The 20,021-nt window shown below is 47.9% G+C and overlaps 2 protein-coding genes across 2 annotated transcripts in view; one reads left to right on the plus strand and one right to left on the minus strand.

Annotated features, from left to right (window-relative positions):
* Window positions 1-13,903, plus strand: part of F9 (coagulation factor IX) — a 30,157-nt gene extending 16,254 nt beyond the window's left edge. The window contains exons 7-8 of the mRNA XM_050964859.1: window positions 2,380-2,497; window positions 13,359-13,903. Coding sequence (XP_050820816.1) covers window positions 2,380-2,497; window positions 13,359-13,903 — 663 coding nt within the window. The remainder of the gene's footprint in view (window positions 1-2,379; window positions 2,498-13,358) is intronic.
* Window positions 13,904-16,429: 2,526 nt separating this feature from the next.
* MCF2 (MCF.2 cell line derived transforming sequence) overlaps window positions 16,430-20,021 on the minus strand; it is an 89,896-nt gene continuing 86,304 nt past the window's right edge. The window contains exon 30 of the mRNA XM_050964849.1: window positions 16,430-18,290. Within this exon, the coding sequence (XP_050820806.1) occupies window positions 18,250-18,290 (41 nt within the window). The 3' untranslated portion in view covers window positions 16,430-18,249. The remainder of the gene's footprint in view (window positions 18,291-20,021) is intronic.

A 20,021-nucleotide genomic window follows, 5' to 3' on the forward strand; every position in this document is an offset into this window, starting at 1 on the left:
CTCAAATACAGGAAGAATGATATTCTTAAGCAGGTATTTCTAGGAAGCCGGGTAGCGAAAAAGGGAGCTCAGTAAGAGGCAGAGACAGCTTTGCTGAAGAAGCTGAGAAGTGAAGGGGGGTTAAGTTAGAAGGTTAGCAGCAGGCAGAAGTGACCATTTGCCTTACCTCTTAAGGATGACAGCAAAACAGTTGTGTTTATGTGAGCATAGATGGTCAGAAAAAAGCTGACACTAGGTTCTTCATTGGAATCCAAAACTGACAGACGTCATGGCCCCAAATTCAACATCTAAAATCAACAGTTAGGTCTCCAGGAATGACAACGCTTGCAGTCTTGCTTTGACTACCAGCCCAGAGATGCTCAAAGTCCTAGATTCTCCAGCTCCATATGTTGCACAGTGATGATACACCATTACACAATGATTCATCTCATTGACATAAAATCATACGCAGGAGACAACATGGTAGGATACACATTTAAAAAGAGTTAGAGGGGAACCACACAGGACTGGAAAAACTCCTTCAAATTCTGACGCTTATCCAAATCTAGAGAGGCCTTTACCAAACCATGCAACTCTCCTGCTACCCTAAACATGGATGCCTCCCTTTTCCCAGTTTTATCACCATCATGTGGGGAAGTAGCTAGTAGACCTGCTACCCTGGAAGAGCTGGCAATGGTCAGAAGGTCTGCTACCTCCTGCAATGTGTTTCTGAGTGGTCTGGTACTCCATTTGAGTTCTTTACAAGCTATCTTCCCCTTCTGTGTCCCCTTTCCATTCACTCCTTGGGGCATTCTTCCCCACCCTCTCAAGTGTGGAGACCTATTTTTCTCCGCCTTTGTCTCTCTCCTGCACCTCTTTCTCCCCCTGCCCCTCAAAGCTTTCTCTGGTCCATATTATCTTCTTTCCAGCACCCCGCCACATTTCTGTGTAGAGTTCTTGTTGACGGATGGTTTCCAAAAAGTGAGCAAATCACTCCGTGCAGTAAGATAACTGGAGACCACAAGAAAGGCGGCCCTCCTGGCAGCTGAAAGAGAAGCTCTAGTGGCTGCAATGGATAACTTCAGGCAGAAAACTCCACACCTGGGCCGGTCTACTTGAGACAGATAAGGACATGGGGAAAAGGTAGCCCAGAACTACTAACATGCACCACTACACCAGCTCTGGGCAAGAAATTTATGGTGCTGTAACTTCTGCGATGGACTGGCACAAACAGCCTGATTAACATTAGAGAAGGCCTTTAACGTCACTTGAAATCTAAGACATTGCTAATGGACATGGGCCCAAGACACAGAATTCAGACCTTCATCTAAAATTTCTCAGATCTTGGGGACAGTTGGATCTGTAGATCAGTTTGGGTCACATCTCAAATCAGTAGCAAATACTTTTTTTAAATTATGTTCATACTTTTGCAGCCTGATATTTAAGTAGCTGGTTTAGTGTTGTAATTTTCAATCTATAGCTGCCCTCCAGTGGCCAGGTACCTTCAAGTCTACAATTGCCTTACTTAGAGATGTTTCTTGCCAAACTAAAACATGGTTGGAATTAACAGGGACATTTATCTTTCATCTGTACAAACAGATACTGTGCTTTATTAACAAAGACTTGCGAGATATAAAGTATTGATCTTTAATTGCAGAGCAGCTCCTGTTTGGGGCAAACCTCTTGTAGTATGTAGGCTTATTTCTCTCAGTTATAAGTATTGATCTCTCATACTTAAAATTCTGCTTCTCAGGGCTAAAGAGGCAGCAGATACACTTACTGGAGGAAGCTGATCTCTAGTAGCAATCGCGTGGTCTTTAAGGAACAATGTAGTTGGGAAATCCCGCTTCTAAATTAATTGTGCCTAATAAGTTTGCATATTTAATTTGAAATTAAGATTTGGAATGTAGAACATGTAGGCCTGTATCCTCTGGCTACCCCTGGAGCAGCATCTAGCTGCCTTAATATAGCAGAGGATCTGGTCCATTGCCACTGTTTTCACTGGTGTCCAATATAACCTATTCAGGAGTTTGTCTGGAATGACCGTGAGGGGAGTTGAACTTCACGTTGTGTCAGATTGGCTTCCCCTTGTCATGACCTAGCCAGAGGAGGGATGGGAGATGGTCTTTTGCCATTGGTAAGGTTGTCCTGTGAATTGTGGTCAAACCAGCAGGACTGGACAGGAATACCTCAAGAGGGGAGGAAGGATGCTCCTCTGAAGAATTGCCTTTGAGCATGAGGGAAAGTGGGTGGCTGCCTTCACAGTGTCAGTTTTGCATGTACCATTTAGCAGTGGCTGTTCCTCACCCTTTGTCCGCTCCCTTAATATACCTATGATGTTTGATTTCTCTTCCTTACTGGTTTGTGTGGTATGCAAGGCTTGGATTTCTCTTTCCGTAGGTTCATTTGAAGAATAGTAATGGAGTAGGATTCTGCGGGGGGTCTATTGTCAATGAAAAATGGATCGTAACAGCAGCGCACTGCATTGAGCCTGGCGCACAGGTTACTGTCGTGGCAGGTAAGCAAAAGGAAGTCTGAATGCATTAGTGGATATTCAGTTAGGCATGCTAAATAAAATTGGCGCTATCCAGTTTATGAACATATTTATCATAGCAAAGCTTCCCCTAGACCTGTGACTGGCATCCATATTCCAGCAGGGTTTTTTATGTTGATGGGACAGCATGGTTTTGGGCAGGTAGGGAACAAGAGTTGTGTTACAGCCTCATAGCCACGTTATCCCACTCCAGCTATATGTACAAACTGTATTAGAACATGGATGCCTCTCTCCAGGCCAGACAACTGTGCCATGGTATTGCTAGAGTTGTAATGTAACAGGCTTTAAGGTGTCCACTGACTATCGAAAACAAAGATGTAGGGCCAGGTCCTTAGCTAGCATACATCAACTGACTTCAATGGAGCTACACCAGTTTACGCCAACTGAAAATCTGGCCCATAGTAAATTAGAAGAGGTAAGCTCAGGTGACTTTAGTGTTGCCTCCAGGATCATGGCTCCCAACAACTAGGGCCTAAAAGGGAGGAGTTTTGGGGTCTCACTTTAGTGAAACAAAAATCCATAAAACCACCCCTCAGAATATGACAAGGAGCAGTCTCCCCTTAGGAGCCTTAGCTGACACAAAACATGAAATAACTTACAAATAGAGCCCTGCATGGATACAAAATCTGTATGTACATCCTATCCACAAAAATGCTCTGCGGATATCCACGTTTGTGGCTATAAAGTGGATATCTGCAGATTAGCAGGGCTTTATTTATAATAGCGTCTCTGGCTTTGCCTAATATGGGACTATCGGTGGCAGTGTGCAGCACAGCTCCAAATACATTGACCAACTAGTGTCTTGCCAGTGGCTAAAAACTGCATTTCTGCTTTCATTGTTGTCAGGCCTTAAGCTTTCATCAAAATAACTGTTCATCCCAAACATCACACAGATCTGAAAGTTAATTGAGTGATCAATGATCCAGATGATCCTGCAGCAGAAGCAGAAATGGATCCTGTAAAGACTGAAATTCTGTAGAAAGTAGAAATTATGGACTGATGTAGAAAACTGAACTTGTATGTGAGGAACTGTGAGGTGTAGACAGGCTCTAGGAAACCAAATCTGACACACCCACAAAATGACTTCACTGCATCTTTTCCAATGCTATTCCCCCACTCAACCCGCTGTCCCCCTCCCTGCCAGCTACTCAGCTTTTATTCATTGCCTATGGGAAACCTGAAGATAATTCAACGCAGGGCCCCATAACTACGGCAAGGGATTTGGCAAGGGTAAGACGGTGATTGTTCACAGTGGCATAAGTCAGTTTCCTCACGTTGTTTATGAAGTGTCTATTTCATATTATAACTGCTGAGCACATGGAACATAAATCTGCTACTAAGCAGCTGCCAATAAAAGACGGTTACTCACCTTTGTAACTGTTGTTCTTCGAGATGTGTTGCTCACATCCATTCCAGTTAGGTGTGCGCGCCGCGCGTGCACGTTCGTCGGAAACTTTTTACCCTAGCAACTCCAGTGGGCCGGCAGGTCGCCCCCTGGAGTGGCGCCGCCATGGCGCCCAATATATATCCCTGCCGGCCCACCCGCTCCTCAGTTCCTTCTTGCCGGCGACTCCGACAGTGGGGAAGGAGGGCGGGTGTGGAATGGATGTGAGCAACACATCTCGAAGAACAACAGTTACAAAGGTGAGTAACCGTCTTTTCTTCTTCGAGTGATTGCTCACATCCATTCCAGTTAGGTGAATCCCAAGCCATACCTAGGCGGTGGGGTCGGAGTGAGAAGTCGCGGCATGGAGCACAGCCGATCCGAAGGCCGCATCCTCTCTAGACTGCTGGACCAGGGCGTAGTGGGAAGCAAAGGTGTGGACCGATGACCAGGTCGCTGCCCGACAGATCTCCTGGATGGGCACACGGGCGAGGAAAGCCAGCGACGACGCCTGCGCCCTGGTAGAATGCGCAGTCACACGGCCCGTAGGGACGTGGGCCAAGTCATAGCAGGTCCTGATGCAGGACGTTACCCAAGAGGATAGCCTCTGGGAGGAGATAGGAAGCCCTTTCATGCGGTCCGCTACTGCCACGAAAAGCTGGGGGGATTTGCGGAAGGGCTTGGTCCTCTCCACGTAGAACGCGAGAGCCCTACGGACATCAAGCGAGTGGAGCTGCTGCTCCCTGCCTGAGGAGTGAGGTTTCGGGAAAAAAACCGGGAGGAATATCTCTTGGTTGACGTGGAAGGCTGAGACCACCTTGGGGAGAAAAGCAGGGTGTGGTCTCAGCTGCACCTTGTCCTTGTGGAAGACCGTATATGGGGGGTCTACCACAAGAGCCCGGAGTTCCGACACCCGTCTAGCTGAGGTGATAGCTACTAGAAAGGCCGTCTTCCAAGAGAGGTAAAGCAGGGAGCAAGTAGCTAACGGCTCAAAGGGGGGCCCCATGAGTCGGGACAACACCAGGTTAAGATCCCAGGTTGGAGCAGGGGGACGGACGTTAGGGTATAAACGTTCCAGCCCCTTAAGGAATCTAGACACCGTCGGGTGGGAAAAAACAGAGTGACCATCCGCACCCGGGTGAAAGGTGGAGATAGCCGCTAGGTGGACTCGTAACGACGATATGGCCAGACCTTGCCCTTTGAGGGACCAAATGTAGTCTAAGATGTTGGCTACTGAAACTTCCATAGGGCGGAGATTTCTCTCTACGCACCAATAGGAGAATCGCTTCCATTTGGCCAAATATGTCGCCCTTGTAGACGGCTTTCTGCTGCCCAAGAGCACCTCCCTCACCGGCGTGGAACAGCGCAGCTCAGAGCCAGTCAGCCACGCAGGAGCCATGCCGCTAGGTGCAGCGACTGCAGGTCCGGGTGACAGAGGGTCCCGTGCTCCTGGGTAATCAGGTCCGGATGAAGGGGCAGGGGAACTGGGTCGGCTATGGCCAGGTCCAGCAGCATGGGGTACCAGTGCTGTCTGGGCCACGCCGGGGCTACCATGATCACATGAGCCCTGTCCCTGCGCACCTTCAGAAGGACCCTGTGGACCAACGGGAATGGGGGAAATGCATAGTACAGGTGGGTCGACCACTGGATGAGGAAGGCATCCGCTATCGACCCGGGTTCCCTGCCCTGAAAGGAGCAGAACGCTTGGCACTTCCTGTTCCCCTTGGCCGCGAAGAGGTCCACCCGGGGATAACCCCACCTCCGGAAGATGGAGAGGGCGACGTCCGGGCGAAGGGACCACTCGTGTGACAGGAAGGATCTGCTCAATCGATCCGCCAGCGTGTTCCGTACCCCGGGGAGGAAGGAAGCCATGAGGTGAATGGAGTGGGCTACACAAAAGTCCCAGAGTCGTATCGCCTCGTGGCACAGGGAGGAGGATCTGGTGCCGCCCTGCTTGTTGATATAATACATGGTCGTCGTGTTGTCGGTGAACACCGCGACACAACGACCCTGGAGCTGATGACAGAACGTTTGACAAGCAAGACGGACCGCTCTCAACTCCCGCATGTTGATGTGTAGCCCCACCTCCTCCTGGGACCACAGGCCCTGCGTCCTCAGGGTCCCTGCGTGGGCCCCCCAGCCGAGATCGGAGGCATCTGTTGTTAGGGACACCGAGGGCTGAGATGGGTGGAAGGGGAGACCCGCACACAATACTGACTGGTCCAGCCACCAACCGAGAGAATCTAAGACCCTCTGGGGGATCGTGATTAACATATCTAGTGGCTGTCTTGTCGGCCTGTAATGACTGATGAGCCACAACTGGAGCGGCCTCATGCGGAGCCGAGCGTAATTGGTCACGAAAGTACAGGCCGCCATGTGGCCTAACAGGTTTAGACACGTCCTCACTGACGTCAGGGGGGCTGTCTGTAGTCGTTGCACGATTGCCGACAAGGCCTGGAACCGCTGCAATGGCAGCAAGGCCCTGCCCACAGTGGCGTCCAGGACGGCCCCGATGAATTCCACCCTTTGTGTGGGGGCCAGGGTGGACTTGTCTGTGTTCACCAAGAGGCCCAGGGTGGCGAACATGTCGGTGATCACACGGACATGGTTGCAGACTTGTTGTTCCGACGTGCCCCGAATCAACCAATCGTCTAGATACGGGAACACGTGGATCCGACTGCGCCGAAGCTGCGCCACAACAACTGCCATGCATTTGGTAAACACTCTCGGGGCCGTGGACAAACCAAATGGGAGGACTGCAAATTGGTAATGCAGAGACCCCACAAGGAAGCGAAGGAAACGTCTGTGGGGTGGCCAGATAGCAATGTGGAAATACGCGTCCTGCATGTCGAGGGCGGCGTACCAGTCTCCCGGATCCAGGGATGGGATAATGGTCCCCAAGGAAACCATGCGGAACTTCAACTTCACCAGGTACTTGTTGAGCTCTCGCAGGTCGAGGATGGGCCTGAGGCCTCCCTTGGCCTTGGGGATCAGAAAGTAGCGGGAATAAAACCCCTTGCCTTTCTCGTTCTCCGGTACCGCCTCTATAGCCCCTTTGCGGAGGAGCGTCTGCACCTCCTGCCGAAGGAATTGCTCGTGAGAGGGGTCCCTGAAGAGGGACGAGGAAGGGGGGCGGGGAGGAGGAAATGAAACAAACTGCAGGCGGTATCCCGACTGCACCGTGCGTAAAACCCAGCGGTCTGATGTTATGAGGGACCAGGCCGGGAGGAAAAAAGAAAGGCGGTTGGAAAACGGGGGGAAAGGATCCAATGGGGAAACTGTTACTGCGCCCTCGGGCGCACCTTCAAAATGAAGGCTTGGGACCAGGCGGGGGCTTAGAGGAGCCTTGGTTTTGGCCCCCCTGGTTCCCCGAATGCCTGCGCCTTCCGTTCCTGCCGCGGCGCCTGTTAAGGTCCTGCCGCTGGCGGAACTGGAGATACGGCCTTCGCTGTTGTTGCTGTTGCTGCGGCCGGAAGGGTCTGCGCTGCGTCACTGGAGTGTGCATCCCCAGTGACCTCATGATGACGCGGTTGTCTTTTAGATTCTTTAGTCTAGGGTCTGTCTTATCCGAAAACAGCCCTTGGCCTTCAAAAGGAAGGTCCTGTATTGTGTGCTGGAGCTCCGGCGGAAGGCCGGAAACCTGCAGCCAGGAGAGGCGACGCATCGTTACACCCGACGCGAGGGTACGGGCAGCCGAATCCGCAGCGTCCAGAGAGGCTTGCAAGGACGTGCGTGCGACCCTCTTGCCTTCCTCTAAGATGGCCGCAAACTCCTGACGAGCGTCTTGTGGCAACAGCTCCTTGAATTTGTCTGCTGCCACCCAGGAGTTAAAGGCATATCTACTTAACAGGGCCTGTTGGTTGGAGACCCTGAGTTGCAGCGCTCCCGCCGAGTACACCTTACGGCCGAGGAGGTCCATCCGCCTAGCCTCCCTGGATTTGGGGGCTGGAGCCTCCTGGCCATGACGCTCCTTATCATTGACAGATTGGACCACCAGGGAACACGGAGTCGGGTGTACGTGGAGGTACTCGTAGCCCTTAGAAGGAGCCATGTACTTCCTCTCGACGCCCTTCGCCGTGGGAGGAATGGAGGCCGGAGACTGCCAGATGGTGTTGGCGTTGGCCTGGATGGTCCGTATGAACGGCAGGGCGACCCTGGTGGGAGCGTCTGCGGAGAGGATGGTGACAATAGGGTCCTCCACCTCCGAGACCTCCTCGGCTTGTAGACTCAGGTTTTGGGCTACTCGCCGGAGGAGGTCCTGGTGCGCCCTGAGGTCCAGCGGGGGGGGGCTGTTGGAGGAGGTCCCAGCCACCGCTTCGTCAGGGGAAGAAGATGAGGAGACCCCTGGCAAGAGGGTGTCCAAAGGGGGGTCTCCCTCGGCCCTCGCCTCTGCCTCAGGAGCCAACGTGGGGTCCTGTTGCTTGGATCCTTCCTCCCCATCCGGGGAGGGAGGGGGGCGAGACAACGAGGCCTCAGGTGCCCTGCGCTCTGCAGTCGGCGGTCTAGCAGGGAGCTGTTGGGGGCCCTGGGCCTGATGATACGCCCAGGGTGTCCAGAAACCCCATTGCTGTGGGGCTGCGTCCTGCTGTGGAGGCTCGCTGAACAGCGCCGCCTGCCGGTCGGTGCCCAGCGCGTAGCCACTGTCCGCCAGCGAAGACACCGACGGCTGCCTCGAGGGCCATGGCGGAGCGGACCCTGGATGGTAACGGTCCGCGCGGGCCGGCACGGGCGATCGTCTCGGTGCCGGGGACCGGTGCCGGGAGTCGTAACGGTGCCGGGAGCGGGACCGAGTTCTGCCACGGTGCCGGGATCTGGATCGGTACCGGGCGTCGCTTCGGTGCCGGGATCGGGACCTGCCACCGGTTCGGTACCGGGAGGTCGACCGGGACCGGGACCTGCCACCAGCTCGGCGCCGGGAGGTCGACCGGTGCGGCGAACGTCTGGATCGGCTCCTGGACTCGCGGTGCCGGTAACGGCGGCTGGAGTCCGACCGCGATCGTCTCGGTGTCGACCGGTGCCGCGAGTGCGACCGGTACCGCTGAGGGGAGCGGTGCCGGGACTGCGAGCGGCGGCGGGATCTGGAGCGACCTTGACGTCGGGACCTGGAGCGAGAACGAGAGTCCCGGGACGGTGCCGACATCATAGGCTTGCCTCTGGACACAACCCGCACCGGAGGTACCGGGGGTGGTAGCTGCGTGGGCTCGGTCAGGGCTATGAGGTCCCGTGCCGAGGCGAAGGCCTCTGGTGTAGATGGCACCACTATCTCAACCCCAGATGTCATGGGGGAGCTTGGCGGCACCGGACTCGACGGACCCGCCGGGCCCGGAGTCGACGGTGCCGGCGGCGCCGCGGCCGATACTGAGGCCGGGCGCTCCACTCGGGTGTGCCTGGCCGGAGTAGTGGACTTCGACGGCCTAGGCTCTGTCCCCGGTGCCGGAGAAGGTCGGTGCCGGGGAGTCTTCTCGGTGCCGGTGCGATCCGGTGCCGGCGCCGACATCACGGCCTGCGAAGCCGCCGGGTCAAGTGCCGCCTCCAGGAGGAGAGTCCGGAGCCTTTGATCCCTCTCCTTCTTAGTCCTTGGCTTAAAAGCCTTGCAGATGCGGCACTTGTCGGATCTATGCGATTCCCCCAGGCACTTCAGGCACGCGTCGTGGGGGTCGCTCGTGGGCATAGGCTTCTTGCAGGCCGCACACTGCTTGAAGCCCGGCGAACCAGGCATGAGCCCGGTGCCGGGTGCCGGGAAGGGCTAAGCCCCCGGCGAAAAACTATTTACAGCTACTTATCAGTTAACTACTACTATCTACTTAACAATCTAACTAACAACTACAATAGAGATAACGATAGAGAACAAGGAGAGCTAGGGACGTGGAGGACAGCTATGCCGCGCTCCACAGTTCCAACGACCGACACGGCGGTAAGAAGGAACTGAGGAGCGGGTGGGCCGGCAGGGATATATATTGGGCGCCATGGCGGCGCCACTCCAGGGGGCGACCTGCCGGCCCACTGGAGTTGCTAGGGTAAAAAGTTTCCGACGAACGTGCACGCGCGGCGCGCACACCTAACTGGAATGGATGTGAGCAATCACTCGAAGAAGAACAACAGATTCAACTAAAACGTGCAACACACCCAGAATAAAAGTTAGGTGATCTGGGTATATTTATAACTGTCACTTAATTTGAAGCAACTCAGACATTAAGAGTGGGATTGCCAAAAAGGCTTAAGAAACTAGGGAGCACAAGTCCCATCAATGAGAATGGCTCAAGGCACTTCCTGGATTTTGATCCTCCACTTACTTTTGCACCCTTGGCCCTTGATTCTGCCTGGGTCGGCCCCGGGACTGATTTCTGCAGAGCTCTATGCCAGTGCTGGGTGCACCTGCACAGGATCCGGGTCCACAGAAGGTTGAGTGCCACATTTGCTACCATTTACTTTCAACCAGTTTTGCCTCCATGAAAGTTCACAAGGGTGATAGAGCATATCTGTTAAACTGCGAGTACACAACTTCCACTCTTTATACAGCGGAAACAGTTTCACGTTAGAAGGGCCCATTTTTTGCTTGGAGATGGGTCTGTTTCTGGGTTTGCATTTTGTTGCAAGTTCATCCAGTTCTAGTTTTATCAGAAATGTTTCACACTCTCCGATTGGGATAGAAGGATGATTGTCCAGGAGAACAGCTGGGTTTTACTGGAGTGGATTTTATTGACGGGCATCAAGTAAAGAGGAAAAAAAATCTGGGGGTTGCAGGTTTTCACAGTGACTTTGGAGTATATGCCAAACATCGGGCACCTTGCACTTTCCCCTCCATCCATGCCAAACACCTAGCTTTAATTATAGCACAATAGCGCCCCCCCTGAAATATTTAGCAAACAAAAATAAAGCTGTTAAAATTACCTTCCTCCCCCCACAAATTCCACATACAGCATATGTTCAGCCTGTCCTGCAACAATTATGCAGCAATATCAATAAGAAAAACCAATAGGAAAAAAAACCCCTCAACATCTCGCCCATATGTATCTTATTTTTACAGCTTAGTAATGTCATCTGAAAAGAAATTCCTACTCCCTCATTTATATCTCATATCCTAATGCACTGAACACACACACACTCACTCTCTCTTTCTCTCTCTGAGAATGTCTCAGAAGCAATGTAGTGAGCAAAGCTGCACAGTAGCCCTGGTCAGACAATAACATTAAGAAGAACACAGCAAGCTAGCCAATGGTATGACCTCAGGCTCTCTCGTGGCACGTTCAGCAGGCAGCCAATAAACCAATAAACAGAAGCACTAAGAATACAACCGACAGAACAGCTCAGATTCTAGAGACTGCAGCAGAGCTGCAGGAAGATTGAGGCAGAGGCTAAACATGCCTGTCCCACTTTGGGCCACAAAAAAGAGAAGTAGGTTGCTTGTGACAAGCTATTGATCAGGTCTCAGGATCCCCCTCCATCCCACCCTAGTTACCTGCAGATTTAGGATGTTGGTCACAGTGGAGAGGGGAGCGATTCTGCTTCTGGTTTCCTTGCAGAGTTAGCAAGCTGCCTGGGCAGGTAGATTTTCCTTTGGGTAGGAAAGGACTTCTCTGCCTGCAGCCAGATAAATCTTAATGCGGTGCAGCCTCAAAACACCTGAAGTCTTGACAACTTTCCCCCTTTTTTGTCTAGAAAAATCTTTTAAGGAAGGGAATAGCCTGCCAAAAAATCAGCTGCAATAGCCCTAAACAGCAAACCGCCTGCAGCTGATTTTTATCCTCAGCAGAGGAAAGGGTAGGATGCTGGGGGAGGGGGCTCTGCAGGAGCTGGGAAAGATTGGCTTTGGAACAGAGACTTCTGTATCTACTTGCTTTGTAGGCCACAACTACCTGCATCTAACTCTATGGGGGGTGCGGTCTTTCTGGCAAAGATACAGAATGTTTGCTGGTTGCTGTGGTTCTGGAGTATTGTTTGCTAATAAGGGGTCTGTTTTAAAATATATTCTTGGTTCCGGAGACTTTGTAATATCTAAGGACAATGCTCCCCCTTGCAAAGCTGCAAAGAGTCACCAAACTTCTGTTATCCCAACCGCTACAAAACTCTGATCGCCACCCCCTATTTTCCAACAGGCCAGGGTTAGTCCTAATTGGGGTGTGTGTGTGTGTGTGTGTGTGTGTGTGTGTGTGTGTGTGTGTGTGTGTGTGTGTGTGTGTGTGTTGGTCCGATACATCATGCAGCGTGGTGAGCTAAACTTGATGTATTTGTAACCCACTTGTGTATGTGTGTTCCAGGTTCCCCTCTGTGCTGATCCACAAAGGATCTGAGTTGTTAGAGCCCTCAGCTATGGAGCATTATCTCAGCCCATAGCAGCTCATTGCAGTCCCTGGTCTGTCACCTCAAGAGGGTGGTCATTGCATCAAGCACCTCCAGAGCTAAAAGTATGAGATGCTGCAGCTTGAAGAAAAGAGCCAAGCAGGGCTGGCTCCAGGCCCCAGTGCGCCAAGCGCGTGCTTGGGGCGGCAGGCCACGGGGGGTGCTCTCCCGGTTGCTGGGAGGATGGCAGGCGGCTCCAGTGGACCTGCCGCAGGCGTAGCTTCGGATGGTCCTCTGGTCCCGCGGCTCCGGTGGACCTCCCGCAGACACGCCTGTGGCAGCTCCACCAGAGCCGCAGGACCAGCTGACTATCCGCAGAAATGCCTGCGGGAGGTCCACCAAAGCCGCGGGACCAGCGAGTGGGAGAGAGCCCCCCGCGGCATACCGCCATGCTTGGGGCGGCAAAATTGCTAGAGCCGGCCCTGGAGCCAAGGCTCTGGATTTGGGGACTGTACCAATTCATCGCCTCCCTAGATCAGCACAGAAGGGAGCCTATAGCACACACTCAATGGGTTACGTTTGCACCATAAGGGACATAACTCATAACCTGCTCTGGCAGCATGGGACTCTATCACATAGCATAAGGAAACTACTTATGAACTATCACTGCTATTTGGTTTCCTGCTTCTTCTAGGGCAGACACTAGGGAATCTGATCCTGCTTCCACTGAAGTCGCTTTCAAAAGGGGACAGGATCAGATCCTAGATGAGGAGATGACCACACACTTTGGCCTCAGTTCTGCAATTGGCAAGTTTTTGCCAACCTCTCCCTTCGCAGGATCAGGGCATTAGTCAGATCTGTTAATAGACTGCAGTGACACAAACACATAGCAGCAAATAGCTTATACAGTAACAGGCACAGTGAACCTTGTCTCATCCTACAGACGGCACACCTAATATCTCCTCGTAGTGCCGTGCACTATCAGCACTGGATCTGAGCCAATTCCCAGTGTGGGATTTGAACTTATGACATTTTGGCTCCCAGCTGAGCCTTAGTGACACTAAAAGTATCAGTTGTATGTGTAGTTACTGACCTTGATAGCGTATTTAGCCACCCACAGGTTGCTTGTAATTGTAAAAAGCATGACGTTTTTTTCACCAGGGGAACACAACACGGAAGTCAAGGAAGGTACTGAGCAGTATCGCCAAGTGGTGAACATCCTTCCTCACCCCACCTATAACGCCAGCCAAAACAAGCACCACAATGACATAGCACTGCTAGAGCTTGGGACCCCACTGGAGTTCAACAGCTACGTCACCCCTATTTGCATTGCCAGCAGGGAATTCACCAACAGCCTCCTCAAACATGGAACTGGCACCGTGAGTGGCTGGGGGAGCCAGCTGTTCCGGGGACGGGTGGCCACAGTCCTCCAGGTTCTGAAAGTCCCATTTGTTGACCGTGCAACGTGCCTGAGAAGCAGCACATTTTCTATCTTACAGAATATGTTCTGCGCGGGTTACCATTCAGAGGCTAAAGATACATGTGAAGGGGACAGCGGGGGCCCTCACACCACAGAAATAGAAGGTACCTGGTTTCTAACTGGAATAACCAGCTGGGGGGAAGAGTGTGCACTGGAGGGCAAATATGGTATCTACACCAGAGTATCAAAGTACGTCAAGTGGATAAGAGATAGAACAAGTGGTTAATCAACGTAGAGTTCAACCTTTCTATTGCTTTTCTTGGATTGCCTGGTTAAGAGATGTTGGCGAATGTAAAAAGAAACAAAATCCTAATTTGTTTTACTTCAAATGTTGCATTTTAATAAACAATTTTAATAGAATCAATTTTTCTCTTTGAAGATAAATATTTACAGAGGGAGTTGAGAGTGCATATGGTTAAAAAGGAAAAAAAATGCATTCATTGTAAATGGCCAAATTCTACCCTCATTCATGACCATGCCACTACCTTCGAAGTCACTGAGTGTCGCATGTTTGTAGCAGAGGATAGAATTTGAGTTGAAGGATACAATACTCTGAGCTTTTGCAACAACTGAAAGAATATCACATTACCCTCTCTGCCAACAATCTCACAGATCCGGAAGTTTTAATGTCACCCAGTGCAAGTATTGTTATGATCAGTAGGCTACTCTTGAGTGAGATTTATTAACGTGTAATACTGGTTCTCATGATGTAAGATAACCTAAAAGCACAGACTTATTAAACTTACGTGAAAGTAGCTGCAGGATTTGTGATACTGATTTCTGCCGAGACTTGATTCAAGGTTATGAAAAGATAATTGTTTGGCATCTATCTCCATAACTTAACATTCATTGTATTCTTCAAAATTAATTAAAACTAGCGACCAGATCCTCTCCTAGTGTAAATTGATGTCACTCCATTGACTTTAGTGGAACCATGCACATTTATACCATTGGAAGAATCGGCCTGATATTTTTAAAGCTCATACAATACTCCTTGTTCTATCATTTATGGGTAAGTATTTGAAAAGAGATGTCATTCCAATGGGAAAGCAAGTAATCTGGACTTCGTTCAATGGGATTTTAACCCTAAAAACATTTTAATTCACTAAGGCCCAGTGATACAGTGGACGCTTACGACTCGTGCACATTTCACAAGGTCTCTGCTGCAGGCTGTATAGTGAAAAGTCTTGGGAAAGCATCGTGTGTTCCTCCCTTAATACAGTAATCCCACAGCAATCCTGGCATGGCATAGATCAAAGGGCACGTTCAGGGGATACTGAATAACTTGCTGGCTGGCTTCTCCCCTCCTCTTTCAGCAGTGTACAAAAAGGAGCTTGATTGCCACCTTCTTGTCACTTACGGAAGCATGACACAACTACAGAAAGATACTACAAAAAGATGAAACAAATGAATACTTCATATGGGGCAACCATAGCTCCATGCTATGGCAGAAAGCAAAATCTAGCTTCCAGCCAGTCCTTAAATGCAGCTGCTCTATTTACCTAAATTGAGCTAATTTTAGCCTCATTTCTGAAAAGCACCCAGTCACTCTAATTTTTGCCTGATGTATCTATGAAATGCTGCAAACATCAGTGGTGTTATATGCAAATGAGTTACTAATAGACACTAAGTATCAGGGGGTAGCCGTGTTAGTCTGTGTTAGCGGTTGGCAACCTTTCAGAAGTGGTGTGCCAAGTCTTCATTTATTCACTCTAATTTAAGGTTTCGCGTGCCGTTAATGTTTTTAGAAGGTCTCTTTCTATAAGTCTATAATATATAACTAAACTATTGTTGTATGTAAAAGTAAATAAGGTTTTTAAAATGTTTAAGAAGCTTCATTTAAAATTAAATTAAAATGCAGAGCCCCCCAGACCAGTGGCCAGGACCCGGACAGCGTGAGTGCCACTGAAAATCAGCTTGAGTGCTGTCTTCAGCACGCGTGCCATTGGTTGCCTACCCCTGCTCTGTATCCACAAAAGCAACAAGGAGCCCAGTGGCACCTTAAAGACTAACAGATTTATCTGGGCTTAAACTTTCATGGGTAAAGGTGCATCTGAAGAATTGAGGGTTTTTACCCATGAAAGCTTATGCCCAAATAAATCTGTTGGTCTTTAAGGTGCCACCAGACTCCTTGTTATTTTAATAGACACTAGATATGGGCTCCAATTCAGGAAAGCAGTAACCACATGCTTAACTTTAAGCATGTGCTTAATTCCATTGAAGTCAATAGGAATCAAGTACATGCTCCAGTGTTTTCCTGAATCAGAGGTATCCATATTGCAGGCAAGGGCTATCCAAGCTTCCCCAAACAACTCTTCCAAAAATTCTTCCACTCTGAACTGCAATACCTTTATCATTCCAGTCCTAGGACTCTCTTGGCTAAGTTTCATATATGCCAAATTGTGCGATAGTTTTGTGATACAGACCAGTGCTCGCTAAAGATTTCAAGATTAAGGACAAAGGATTTATACATATTTTTTCAGGCTATAGCACCGTCCCTGAGACCTCTGTCCCTCTTATCACCAGTTTATCTGCCACTAAACAAATCAGTTCATTTATAATATCAATATGTATTATTTTATGTCAAAATATGTATAAGGGCTTTATTGCTGCTATGAAGAAAGGAAATACAGTCAACAAAATTAAAACGATTTTTGTAAGGTAAAAAAGTTCAGCACTCAGACAGAATTAAGTGTTCTCATATGAATTTATTTAACAATGTTTAAATCTTTTTAAATATAGATTTAACACATTTTTACAAGTACATATACAATATATTTCATTTAAATTTGCAGACAGAGAAAACTCTCTGCTGGATAGTACCATATACATGAACACCTTCATTAAACTATATACTTAAGGTAACATAACATTTATTGTGCAAAGGTCCAAATGTGAAAAGTCTAAGACTGTATAGTCAGATTTGCAGAACTAATCAGTCTCATAAATTAGTAAAAGCTTAGATTCAGGATGATAGAAGACTGAGAAAATTAAATCCATTTTAATATGCAATGTATGCCATGATTGAGACATTGCTATTTATGTTTGTACCTCAAAAATGTGTACTTTTACCACAAGAATTGTTACTACTGTAAGTAGCCCCAATAGTAATTGAACAGAATCTTATTTTTACTCGTAACAAGTGCACTGTGATCGATCCTATTTAAAATAGGTAGAAATGTATTTGGATGATTTAAAATCTGTTCATTAAGAATGCCAGTAATTGGACAATATTGGGATCTCTAGAATTTGGAGCAATCCTTAATTCAAATGCAGCTGATCTACTGGACAAGTTTCGTACTTTTGAGGATGGATGAATAATGTTATGTTAGAGATGTGCCAAACAGCATAAGTTCTGTGTACTACCATGCTATGAAATGTACCATACAATTCCAATGACGTCATACGGTAGCTCAGCAATTCCTTTGTACAAAAATGGTCACTGGAAAAGAAAAATAATGTTTTATACAACAACTTTACACTATAAGTCAGAATTCATGGTTCACAAATCAAATTCACATCAACAGGGTCCCTCATTAATCCACAGTATAAAACATTTCAATCCAATGAGACAGTGTATAAATTCAGTATTGCATGCATACCACTAACCCTGTTTTCAATGCAATCAGAATTATCTTTATACAGCCTTGTTTAAAAGTCAAACCACCTGTACATATGTATTACAAAAAGAAAACTAGACAGACAAAATAAATTATGAAACATTTTAATATTTTTTTTTCAAAAATTCACAAGGTAAGTTATCAATAAAGATGCTGAAAAGTACAGTCTTATAAGAACAACATCTGTAGTGCAAATGTGGACATTTAACTTATAGTTATGGCACATGTTCCAGAAGGACAATACATTACATGTAAACTTGCTAGATACAAGTGTTACCCCTGGAACTCTAAGTGATTGCTGACAACCCTGAATTGTCAGTCAGTGGGCCTGATCCCCAGCCTGTTGAAATCAACAGGAATCTTTCTATTGACTAAAATGGGCTTTGAATCAGCTATTTAGTGCAAAAGGAAATTCTTTAGCATTATTGCATCATCATCATATGACCCAGCCAGAAGATGATCTTACTGTACATTACATTCACATAGCTGCAATATATCTAAACCCATTCCATATGATGAACTAACTAGAAAAAGTGGCTTTTTAAATTTTTTTTGGTTTACTAAAACTGAACTCTTTCATTTGCAGTCCACCGCAACAAATAAATAGGTAAAGCTTTCAACCTGTAGAATCAATTTCAGGCATCTAACTGAAGTGTCAGGACACTGTCGATTTACTTCTCTGATGAAACTTAATGGATGTCATGGAAAAATAGCAGGCAAAAATAAAATACTGTCTTTCCATGGGGGGGGAGGGGAATGAAATAGCAAAGAATGTCTTCCTTTATGACTGTGACCAACTGCAGTCCTGGTCCGTGCAGATGAAGTTGTGAAAGTCTGTGAATGTGATGAATAGTACAGGGTAATTCCAGCTATTGAGCTGTTTCTCTGTAACACCTAGTTCAAAGTCTCCAAAGTAGCATCAAAAATAGGATGCTACTAGTTCACCTTCAATTCAGGGGAAACTAAACTTTCTTGTGTTACACAAGGCAGCATCTATAAAGTAATGAAGAATAATAACATTAAAGCATCTTATTCGAAGAATACATTGGTTCCTGTAATAATGCAACAATGCCTCAGAACTGTGGTCTTCACCGAAAGCAAACTCCTGCTAGCTTAAGTGGGAGTCCTGTCCAAGCAAGGCCCACAGAATTTGACTTCATTCAGTAATCTACTCATTGACTACCACAACCAGTTTGATAGCATCTTCTCTGCATTTATTTTGCTGTGACACTCAAATGTTCTTTACATAGTAACGAAAGATCTACTGCATGAAGCCGATGAGAATACCTACTTGTAAAAAAGTGGGGTCTGCTTTCTGCTTCGAAGGCAAAAAACCAACATGGGATTTAATAGACCCTGCATAAATAATTCTGCTTGCATAAATTACAAAGCTTGTGACTGAAGCCATTAAAGTGCGTACTAGTGCAAACTGCCTCGTTATATCTGCAGAACGGTGAGATTTTAAATTGAATTATTTACAGTATACTTGCTAACGTTAGCAAACATGCTCATGTAAGCTTGCGAGAGGTCAACATTTAAACCAAAGTACAGAACTCTCTCAAAGCAAGTGTTCTGCTGTCACTAATATTCCCCCGCGTGCCACACATGGGTCTAACCCAAGCCCACTGAAGTCAACAGAAAGACTCGCACCGACTTCCAGTAAGCACTGGACCTAGCCAAGAATGCATACAGATAGGCCATGATGGTTCATTATGTGTTACTGATTTCAGTAGAACAAGAGGACAAATTAATGTCCCAGAGCTTCAGTGTCGTACAAGAGCACACATTGTTGGATGCATCATGCACCCAGGGGGAACTGAAGGGGTTAATTAGGTAATTAGGGCAATATCACTAATCAAAACCATGAACCCACTTGGTGTTAATATTTAAGCAAATGTAAAAGTAACTATAGCCCTGGATCCTGCAAAGAGCTCTCAGGGACAGCTGCTGTAGATCCTCATTAAAACAAATAGAGGTCCCCCCCAGGCAGAGCTCATTGCAGCATGAGATTGAACAGCAGAAAGAAGTCTCTTAACTTGTTGCTCTTTAGTATTTTTAGGGTCTAGATTTTGGAGAGGACTCTGCCCAGATTCTCATTTTGCTGGCACAGTGTTATGCCAACAAAAAATTGCACCATTAACGCATCACTGGTATAAAATCTCTCATTGCCTGGTCTCTGGGTCCAAACAGAAGGTAATGAAACTAGATGTCTAAGGCTTTGCCCACAGGGGGGACTTTTTACCAGCTATAACAGAATAGTTACACTGGTACAGGACACTTTTGTTCCAAATCCACAGTTTGAGACCACCAACGAAATGCCAAGCTGCTAAGATACAAGAGTTCACATCTAATTAATGGCTCCAAGGATGAAGACCTACTCTCCACCCTTCGCTTTTGTGAACATCTAAATATGTTCATCAGGTTACAGAGTGTGTGGTTTCCACTATAAAATACTCGATGCTCAGGTACCCAAGAAATTTCTCTCTTCATCTGTTATATCACATCCCCATGTCACTTGTTATTTCCTTTTTTAGTCTAAGATTATGCATTGATAATCAAACATCTATAAACGCAAGCTCACTGAGCATACAAATCTGTTTTTAAATAGTCTATTTACATTATTTTTGAGCTATCAAATATTTTTCCTGTGTATTGGAGGGGGAGGAAGCATGCTTTAAAAGCACGCAGGGTTGACCTAATTTTGCTTCCACTGCAGTCAATGGA

Source organism: Gopherus flavomarginatus, chromosome 8 (assembly GCF_025201925.1).
Source record: "Gopherus flavomarginatus isolate rGopFla2 chromosome 8, rGopFla2.mat.asm, whole genome shotgun sequence".
Lineage (NCBI taxonomy): Eukaryota > Metazoa > Chordata > Testudines > Testudinidae > Gopherus > Gopherus flavomarginatus.